At 46.2% G+C, this 9,866-nt stretch overlaps 2 protein-coding genes across 4 annotated transcripts in view; one reads left to right on the top strand and one right to left on the bottom strand.

Moving 5' to 3' along the window:
• Positions 1-860: 860 nt before the first annotated feature.
• ccdc181 (coiled-coil domain containing 181) lies at positions 861-3,379 on the top strand. 2 transcript variants are annotated; one of them, XM_085348742.1, is made up of 5 exons: positions 861-965; positions 1,331-2,344; positions 2,429-2,596; positions 2,744-2,904; positions 3,208-3,379. In XM_085348742.1, the coding sequence occupies exons 1-5, from the start codon at positions 861-863 to the stop codon at positions 3,377-3,379; spliced, it is 1,620 nt and encodes a 539-aa protein (XP_085204868.1). The 2 variants fall into 2 exon arrangements, with proteins under 2 accessions (XP_085204868.1, XP_085204870.1); XM_085348744.1 differs by having other exon boundaries at positions 864-965; positions 2,429-2,575.
• A 1,316-nt stretch (positions 3,380-4,695) lies between these two features.
• The window catches only part of p3h2 (prolyl 3-hydroxylase 2), a 42,630-nt gene continuing 37,459 nt past the window's right edge, over positions 4,696-9,866 (bottom strand). For both annotated transcript variants that reach the window (XM_085347451.1, XM_085347453.1), the window contains 10 exons: positions 9,535-9,624; positions 9,184-9,224; positions 8,749-8,840; positions 8,518-8,645; positions 8,334-8,429; positions 8,043-8,193; positions 6,929-7,046; positions 6,767-6,842; positions 6,101-6,241; positions 4,696-5,602 (listed from right to left, as the gene is read on the bottom strand). In XM_085347451.1, coding sequence (XP_085203577.1) covers positions 5,510-5,602; positions 6,101-6,241; positions 6,767-6,842; positions 6,929-7,046; positions 8,043-8,193; positions 8,334-8,429; positions 8,518-8,645; positions 8,749-8,840; positions 9,184-9,224; positions 9,535-9,624 — 1,026 coding nt within the window. In that variant the 3' untranslated portion in view covers positions 4,696-5,509. The remainder of the gene's footprint in view (positions 5,603-6,100; positions 6,242-6,766; positions 6,843-6,928; positions 7,047-8,042; positions 8,194-8,333; positions 8,430-8,517; positions 8,646-8,748; positions 8,841-9,183; positions 9,225-9,534; positions 9,625-9,866) is intronic.

Here is a 9,866-nt window from a genome sequence, read left to right as displayed (position 1 = left end):
ATGGTGAAGAGGAACGGAGCCAGAACCGTTCCCTGTGGGGCCCCCGTACTGCAGACGACCCTGTCCGACACACAGCCCTGAGTCCTCACATACTGTGGTCGGTCGGTGAGGTAGTCCAGGATCCAGGTAGTGAGGTGATGGTCCACTCCAGAGTTCACCAGCTTGTCCTTTAGAACCGAGGGAAGAATAGTGTTGAAGGCACTGGAGAAATCAAAGAACATGATTCTCACAGTGCTTCCAGCGGTCTCCAGGTGAGCGAGGGAACGATGTAGGAGGTGAATGACGGCATCATCCGCTCCAATGCCAGGCTGGTAGGCAAACTGAAGTGGGTCCAGTGATGAGCTTATTAGGCGCCGAAGCTGAGCCAGGACCAACCGCTCCAGGGTCTTCATCAGGTGGGATGTCAGAGCCACCGGCCTGTAGCTGTTGAGGTCCTTGGGGCGTGAAGTCTTTGGCACTGGTACAACACAGGAGGTTTTCCAGAGCTGTGGGACTCTTCCCAACCTCAGGCTCAGGTTGAAGAGGTGCTCCATCACCCCACACAGTTGGTCCGCGCAGGACCTGACGACCCTCGAGCTGATGCCATCTGGACCCGCTGCCTTCTTGCCATTAATCCTCCTCAGTTCCCTCCTAACCTGGGTGGTTGAGAGAGACAGGCTGGAGCCTTGTGTTGAGTGTGTATTGGATGCTGTTGTTGGGGGTGGGGGGGAGTGAGCAGGGTGAATAGAGGAGGTGTGAAGTGTCAGAGGTGGAACAGCAGCAGTGGGGGTGGGTGAGTCTGCAGCCGATGTTGCAGACTGCCTCATGGCTGATAAGCATTACGTCACATCCTTCCGTCCCCTCTTTCAGTTCGGTGGTAGATGATGAGCGAAACAGTTTGCACAAAGACTCAGGAGGAGTACGAGGACGACTTTGAGAAAGATCTGGACTGGCTGATCAGTGAGGAAGGCCGGAGCGGGGACCAGGTAGGTCTGACATTACATCTCCTGCATCTCGTCTTTCTAATCTTTCTTTCCTTTTTAGCATGCAGTATATATCTGAATGCTGCTCTACTTGCTGCAGGCTGAATGAGGTGTGTATACCTGAGCCTGCTCTGTGAAAGTGTGACAGCGAGCAGTGTTGAGTTACCAGACCTGGCACACCGAGTTTGGATGTGAAACCTATGCTGCTGAAATGCAGCGGCATACTTTCACTGTTCCACTGCTGGATGTAATATTGATGAGCAAAATAAAACATACCTGTTATCTGTTGCTCAGTATTGATGTTGCACCTTCATTTACATGCAGACTTAATTAATGCATGCAAAGTACGTCTGTCTTATCCCCCACAGGGCTCTGACTATGAGGACATAGAGGCAGACATTGACAAAGAACTGGAGGAGGGTGAGAAACGACAGGGAATGAAAGGAAAGGAGAATAACTACAAGGAAACAAAGCGAGACAACAAAACAGAGCAACTGAAAGAAGATGAAGAGAGGTGGCCATCTCCCATGGAACCATTGGAGTATGACTCAGACAGGGACAGTCCCAGTAAGTCATCACCTACAGCCCCACCTCCTCCAGGGATGGATGACCAAACAGACGAGGAGAAGAAGTACATCCTCGAGAAGATCCAGCAGGCTAACCGGGAGCTGCAGGATCAGGAAGTGCCAGATATGACACGACGGAGGCGGTTGCATTTTAAAGAGACATTGGTGGACCTGGTGGTGCCTCCGCTGCAGTTTGAGAGAGATGGCAGCAGCGATGAAGTAAAGGGGAAAAATGGGAGCAAGGAAAGAGCTGAGGATGCACCGGCAGATACTGAAGTGTCGGGAAAGCTGTCCGAGCTAAAGATTTCACCTCGCAATGAAAGCAGGAGTTCTGAAGGAGGTTCTGGCAGGGCTGGGGAGAGCAGCGAGGGAGGCCAGGGGATGAAGGAGGGCAGAGTCCTTGTGGAGAAGGACGGGAAGTTTGACCTGGTCAGCCTAAAAGAGGTGGAGAGTCAAGCCCTTTTCCCTCCTTTAGCGAACAACTTCAGTGACAGTTCACGCTCCTCGCCTCGTGTTCAGGAGCAAAATGTAAACTCTGTTAAGATCCACAGTTCCTCCTCTTCTCCTCGCCTTCGGGCTGCCTCCTTCTTGTTTCCACAGGCAATAGATCACCTTCGGGCCCCCAGACCTCCAGCACAACCAAAGAGCAGGCCTAGCTCAGCCAGCCAGAGTCAGAGAGGCAGTCAGAGGAAAAGCAGCAAGAGGCGGGTGCAGTCTGCCACGGAGACACCCAGCCAGGCCACGTACACCCTGACCCCACAGCAGAAAGAGCAGCTGCAGAAGATCCAGGAGAGGAAGCAGAGGCTGGCCAGAGAGGTAGGAAATGCAGCGAATTAGGTCATTTCAAAAAAAGGTCTGGCTATGGTTGCTACATTTCTTCACAGTTATTATGTTTCTCAGGCAGAACAGAGGAGGCGTGAGGAAGAAGAGCTGAAGAGGCAGGAGAACGAGCTGGCCTTCAAAGCCTGGCTGATGAGGAAGAAAGAGCAGCTTCAGGAGGAGAGAAGGATCCACAGAGCCCAGGAAATCGAGAGAATGAATTGTCAAGTATGGCCACACGGGGGCACAGTAAGCTCATAACACAGTCGCTACACGAGGACCACTTTTCCCCCCAACACTTTCCGTGTCTTAAACTTTGATGCAATACAAAGAAAGTGTCCGGTAAAAGTGACCCGACTGAGGATGGTAATACGCTGCTTCTGCGTCCCCCGTTAGAGAGACTCCAACCCGGACCCGGAGGAGGCCTTCAGGTCATGGCTTCAGAGGAAGCAGGAGCAGCAGCACAAGGAGAGGCAGCTGGTGGAGTTCAAGAGGCTGGAGGAGGACAGTGGGTACCTGTTACACAGCCGTGAGGAGTGCGACGAGGCTTTCAAACGGTACGTCTGCTTTTAAACTTCGTAACCTGCAGAAAGTTTCATATGATGACTTCCTGGCACACGTAAGAGTAGAGACAATCACGTCTGTCACCGCTTGTTTCTGCTCTAAGGTGAAGTTAAAGATTTACAGGTTGAATTTTGGTTCGTTGATTTATATCCTGTCAGGAGTAAAGTTACATTTAGACAATATTAATAATAAAAAGCAGGCTAATGATGCAGCCCTCATCTGGCTACAAAGGGCAAATATTCTGAAAGCGTGCTGGAAGTATCAGCTGACTGACAGATACCTTTTTCCTCCCTCAGGTGGCTGAAGCGAAAGCGGACGGAGAAGCGAGCGGAGCAGCAGGCGGCCCGAGAGCACTCCCGCAGGCTGGTGTTAGAGGAGCGGCGTGCGCGGCGCATGAGGGACTTGATGTGCACCGCCAGTGAAAGCAAACCGTTCAGAGTCACTGAACAGCTGGCCTACCGCTTCTGAGCCGAACCAACCCGGCACGCCGACCAAAGCCACATGTTACCTCTAATCAGGGTCCCCACAAACTCAAACTAAGGACTCGGGCTCGTTACAGAAAGCAGGTATAAACTCCCAAGTTTGTTAAACACGAGATGAGCGAAATCCAGGTTATTTGTTCCAGAAAGAGGGTTAACTGAAACTCTGACTCCCCCCGACACACTGTTTCATTTCCTCATTGATAGGGTTAATATCAAAGTGTGTAGCAGAATGCATTAACATGCACATGAAACCCCAGGTTTAGTTTAGTGGTGCATTTAACACGAGTGCTTTCAGAATCAACCAGCCTTGGATCATGGATGTGATCAGCACACACTGTAGATTTATTAACAACTCAAAATCTGTTGGCTACATGTTTGTAACATGCTGACTCTGTGGTCAGTAAGGCAGCTGTCTGCTAAATATCTCAATGACACTTTTCTGTCCACCTCTTTTCTTTTTTACGATAAATATGACTCAGTCCACTGGATGGGTAGGTGGATGGATGGATGGGTGGGTGGATGGATGGATGGGTGGGTGGATGGATGGATGGGTGGGTGGATGGCTGGGAAGATGGATGGATGGATGGATGGATGGATGGATGGGTAGATGGGTGGGTGGCTGGATGGATGAGTGGGTGGATGGGTGGGTGGGTGGATGGCTGGGAAGATGGATGGATGGATGGATGGATGGGTAGATGGGTGGGTGGCTGGATGGATGAGTGGGTGGATGGATGGGTGGGTGGGGGGATGGGTGGATGAATGGATTGGTGGATGGATGGGTAGATGGGTGGGTGGCTAGATGGATGGATGGGTGGATTCCCTGCTATGGTGAATCATGATCAGTTCTGATCAGTGGGAAGCACAAGCTCAGAGTTTACTGACCCTGGTTTCTGTAGCAGGGCCCTGGTGGAGTTTCTTGTTCGTCATTTTTGAGCTCGAGTACATTTGTAAAAGTACCACAGTGACCTCTCCTCTGTAAATAACTGAATAACAGGAAATACAGGTGTGGCATGGTTTGAGTAAATGCTTGCACAAGTTGTGAGTATGGGCGGAGCTCCTGACAAAGTGCTGCGATGTAATCCTGAATAAAAATGACCTTTTTCCTATCGTCTGTCTTTTCTCTGAGAGTTTGGTTACATAAATACGTTTTCTGATAAATAGTATTGTTAGTTGCTATACGTAATTACACACAAAACAATAGGGACACAAAACACGTGAAATATTTTTACTTTATAGGCATGTACACATACATGTGTTCTTCAGCATTTCAGAATTAAACAGTAAAACATTTTGAACCCACGTAGAAAAGCCAAGTTACTCTTATTTATTTTTCTTCTCCACCTGATCTCCAGTGCACGACTCGACCATTCTGGACCAACCACACAAAGTAATAAAAGACCGTTATTCAACACGTATTCCTTGAAACAGGAATAATTGGCATCTTTTATGAAAAAAAGTTTCTTATATTAAATGTAGCCAGCAGCTGTCATTACAAGACAAACACAATGAAAAACCAAACACACTCTGTCCTCGTGTCAGTGAGCATCTTAGGCAGTGTTGTGCAGTGATTTATTACAACTAATGAACTAAACTGACTAAAGATGTTTCCCGTTTCACTTAAATATTCAACAAGACACTAATTATTCAGATGAGTCTCATTTTAGACTGAGAAAACAACAGTGCACCGCATATTTAAAAATATATTACAGTCATAGAAATACAAACTAATAAAAAGGGATAATGTGCTTAATATCATACTTGCCTGTACCATTTGTGAAGACACAAGTTAATATATGAACATACAGTGAAAATGTTGGTGTTTAAGTCTGTTGACCAAAGCAGTGAAACTTCACAGTTGAGTGAGATTACAGATACAAGCTGACGACATCGTGTCGCTCCAAACACACGGAGGCTGTGATTGGATCGAACGCCCAAGAACCAAAATGTAAACTCAAGGTTGAACGAGAAGCAGGAGGAAAAATCAAAATAACACAAAACGACATTGACCTTGCACTTCCAAAACAGTAGAAAAATAGAAATGTTCTGATCCAGAGGTCATTCAATAAATAACATATACAAGTGTTTGACTGAAGAAGGTGGCGCCATTCTGACGTTTCTACAACTCATCTTTGGGGTTGATGTTGAGACCTTGACCGAACACATGCTGCGTGTCCAGGGCCTGGACCACCTCGTCCGCCTGCAGTCGCTCCTGTAGCAGGAAACAGTTTGTCCAACACATTTATTAAACAGCACAAATTCGGTGAGATTTTTTTGTGTTTGTACATTTTTGGTTAAAACATTCTTCCTTTCCAAACGGTCCCAGTGATTTCTACCCGTATAACCAGTATCACACAGGATTACTTTTCATAATAAATTGTTCTACTGTTGAGACTTTAATACAGCAGCATGTAATTAAGTACACAGTGATCACTGGCACATGACTCCTGCCTCTTAAGAGGTCCTGACATATCGACAGAACACCTGAACCTTTTCTTGATAGAACGACAACAAAGTGCACGAAACAAAGTGTCCAGCACTGAATCCTCTGACAGCGTCCTCCATTAGAAACTAAGGTAGTTTTTATTCTACCAACTGAGTAACAATGTGACACTGTTACAGTGTAACCAGTTACTTCTCTCAGTTTATTCTGCAAAGACGGTAACTAGACACTCCACCAGCAGATGTAGACAAAGAAGCTACGTTTTACCAGTTCTCTGTAGAGTGGGTTCAGGGTGAACCAGAGAGCCACAGCACACCTCTGTCCACTCGTAACGGCCTTCACGCCGTGTGGATTTTCCCCTCCTGATGAGAAACCTACCATTCTGCCACACTTTGGTTTCACTGATGCCTGAAGGGGACGACAGAAGGACAGATGTGAGGCTACGATGATCTTGTGATGTGAGCACAAAGCTGAAGATAAACCGTGACACTTAAAAATCATCAACTTCACACATTATTAGGATTTTAAAGTAAATATTATGTTCATGAGTTTTTGGGTTTCCAACGGTCCAGATCCTGCACACCATGCTGGGATATTCCAGCTTTCCAGCCATCAACTCTGTGAAACACCTTGTTGGTGCAAAAATACTCATGCTTGTCAGACTATGTTAGCATTTTAGACTCAGCTGAAAAAAAAAGGGCAACAATGTGTCCTTTGGCTGGTTTCAATTTAAAATGAGTTCCTTGCCAGGTTGTCTTTGAATGATTAATGTGTTAAATGGCTTAAACAAAAAAACATTCCTCTGAAAACTAGTGATAAAGCAGCCTGAAGAACTACTGCTCAAGAACATTTAACACGAACTTACAAGTAAACGTGTTTGGAAGCAAAACAAATAAAAGCTATGAAATCATCTTTGCTGGGCAAACTTCTCACCGTGACGGTTTTGGCATCCATTTCTGTAAATATGAACTCCCCTCCTTCAAAGTCGGCATTTAGATATAACAGTGCACTGAAACAAAGAAGGACATTGAAACAGGAACGTCTCACAGTATAAAACAAACCTCACAAACACTTTAGTCTGGATAAACCTCGTACCTGTAGTCTCTGTATGTGTAAGCTGGAGGTTCCTTCCAGCACTCATTGGCATCAGGGTCCAACAAGCAGTTGTCAGCATGGATGGGATGGCTCAGGTCATTCCTGTGATCTTGCTGACCTAAGGGAAAAATGACAACACTGCTTTTCATGTGACGGTAAACGCAACAACCATCCATCTTCCTGGATATCCGGTCGTAAAGTCTGACGTCACTAGCCGTGTCTGGGCCTAAACTCCGCTGCAGGTCCATATATCAAACGATCACTGTGGCATTACTGAGAGTTGAAAAACTGTCTAAAGTCTTTCATCTTTAATAAAATGATCAGCGTTCTGCTCTACCAGGTGTAACAATTGAGTTTAACATCCAGGCATCCATGAAAACGGAATTTATGACATTTAACGGAGTTAGAAGTTAGCAGGGAGTTAGCTCGCTAGCTTCTATCTAAATACAATATAGCATGTCCTGGCTGCGGGGTTTTGGAAACAAATTAAAACGTACAGCTCTGTTATCACTTCCAGCATAAATGAACACAGAAACTAAACAGCAGTGACGTTTGTAGGGTTACTGAAGTTTGGCTAGCTGGTATATAATGATGTGCTACGTGACCGCTAGCGACACAGCTATGTTAGCATAATATAAACAAGCTAACTTTTTTTCCACTCGATAAAAGTTACCGTGAGTGTTCTCGGTGGTCAGGAACAAATGTAATCGCATGGCAGGATGCTGTAAAAGGACCAAACTTCAGCCAGGAGAACAACTGAGATAATCCATCCACAATACGAGGTTAGTCATTCATATACTGCTGCATGGGCTGGGCTGTAGCTACATCCTAAGGTTTTAAAAACTGAGCTTAAATAAATGATTAGCGGTAATAAAAGCCGAGGGAGGTCAACAGTGATCACTGACTGTTTTAGGAGCTTTTTGAGATTAAATAGAAGAAAATACAAAACATTAAACATGTTAACAACACAAAAGCCATATTAAACGCAGACTACTTTAGGCCCGGAAGTAGGATTCGTCGCGTCATCACTTAACGACCGGATTTGAAATCATTGGTGTGAAAGGCAGCATTTTATTTCCTTTACTAAACACTGGTTTTGGCATCAGCTGAAGACCTTTGATGGCTGTCCGGCACACCAGGTGTGTGTAGGAGAAGTGCAACGTGGAGTTTAGCACGAAATACGACTCGATGATTCGTCTCGCCCGCTCGCTGGCTTCGTAGAAGAGGCGAGCACTTCTCATTGGCACTCTGCCCTCAAAGCCGTGCTGGGAGGAGAGAGGGAAATTGTAAACGCCATCAGAGTGGAGGTAACCTAACAGTCCTGTTTACAGTTTATGAAGCTTGTCCTAACATTCATAACCAGACTGGAAATTAGAGACTTGTTTGTTTAGTGACCAGTGTTTACCTGCAGGGTTTTAAGCACACTGGCTCCTTCGAACTTCTCATTGGGAGTGTGAGGGGACATCCTGCCTTTGTAACCGTCTCCTGCCATCGTGACAGTCTTTAGGACAAGAATACAAAAACCACTTTAAAAACAGTTTCACACACTGAGACAGAAACAAATGCACGATCTGTAAAACTGTCCTTACATGTGCCAGCTGTCTGAGCTCTGCACACTCTTCCTCAGATAAAACATGATCCAGCAGCACCCGCTGGGTCCCGTTCAAAGCCGCCGAGTTCTGCACCAGCTGCACGCCCTCGTACAACAAGGGGCCCCCTGCCCAGATCACAGCATGGGAAGAATGCAGACTGTTATCTCAGCCAGTGGTGGTCTTCATCCTTTTAGCTCCTCATTCTGCTGTGTTAGCACCAAACTTTACCTTCCTTGAGACTCTGCGGAGACGTGACGGTGACATTTTTCTTATGCGAGATGGGAACATACTCCATCCAGCCATCGGTGCCTGAGGGAACGCTGAATGTGGAGAGAACCTGGTGTGAAGATACCCACTCAGGAACAGCAGTACGAACATTTTCTGAATTTAAAGCTCACAACACAAATACTGGAACTGTGTTTAGCTTCGTAGACATCTCCACCTGCCTGGAGCTGGAACAAACCAGCGTGCCCTTTGAAGGTTTGACACACAGATTTAAAAACGTCCGTCTATAAAGCTGAGCGAGCGTGGCGAGGGCGAACCAGCACATGCCTTTAATCTAGAAACTTTGGATTTGTGAACTGAAGGCAGTCTTTTCATTACCAGACAAATATAATATAAACAAAAGGATGAATACACATCACGTTGTTTACAGTGTTTCACCTGTTTGAGTCATCTCTTCCACCTGTGCTCCTCCAGTAGTTCTGAAAGAAAAAGAGAAACTGTAAATGTGCATGTATTGTTACGTGTGGCGGCATGGCCAGCAGGTGGCGCTGTTAGCTGAGCAGATAGACGTGCAGCAGCCATGCCAGACACCTGTTACCCCTGCTTTGAATGAGCCAGCAGCAGCAGGGGCGCATTAAGGCTGCTACACACTCTGCAGGAGATCTGCTCTGCATCACAAACATACGGACTCACTTACCAACAACTGCTCGTTAAATTACAAACTAAATCTCCTTCATTTTTGGGGGAAAACAAAATTAAAGAACGTCGGGGTTTAATAGCATAACTTACCCCTTCTGTGAATTCTGCACCCATGATTTTGCTGCCAATCAGAAGGAGCTTTAGTTCCTGTTTGTGCCTCCTCAGGTACCATGCAGCTTTCTGTTGAACAAAAAAGGATTTATGGTGAACAGAGTAAAGGAAAATGTCATCTGCATTGTTTTTCTGCTCTCTGACAAACTCCACCTCTCTGAGGTTAAAACCCTGCTGTCGACTCACCTGATAACAACCAAACTAATTAGTTGCAAATTGTTTCTGTTTTAGTTCCACTTACTTTTCCAACCCTCGACTGCAGAGACACAACAACGGCATCAGATGGCAGCAAACAGTAAACATGTCTCACT

Source organism: Diplotaxodon limnothrissa, linkage group LG23, assembly GCF_057381915.1.
Source record: "Diplotaxodon limnothrissa isolate DT_005_m linkage group LG23, D_limnothrissa_male_GT1.1, whole genome shotgun sequence".
In the NCBI taxonomy this organism is placed as follows: domain Eukaryota; kingdom Metazoa; phylum Chordata; class Actinopteri; order Cichliformes; family Cichlidae; genus Diplotaxodon; species Diplotaxodon limnothrissa.
Note: the sequence above shows the minus strand (reverse complement) of the source record. Positions and strands in the feature narration are given on the sequence as shown.

Excerpts from the sequence above, each read along its gene's own strand:
- ccdc181 (XM_085348742.1), top strand. The coding sequence starts at position 861 with ATGATGAGCGAAACAGTTTGCACAAAGACTCAGGAGGAGTACGAGGAC. Across the intron at positions 966-1,330 it reads AAGGCCGGAGCGGGGACCAG|GGCTCTGACTATGAGGACAT; the intron begins GTAGGTCTGACA and ends TATCCCCCACAG. Across the intron at positions 2,345-2,428 it reads AGCAGAGGCTGGCCAGAGAG|GCAGAACAGAGGAGGCGTGA; the intron begins GTAGGAAATGCA and ends TATGTTTCTCAG.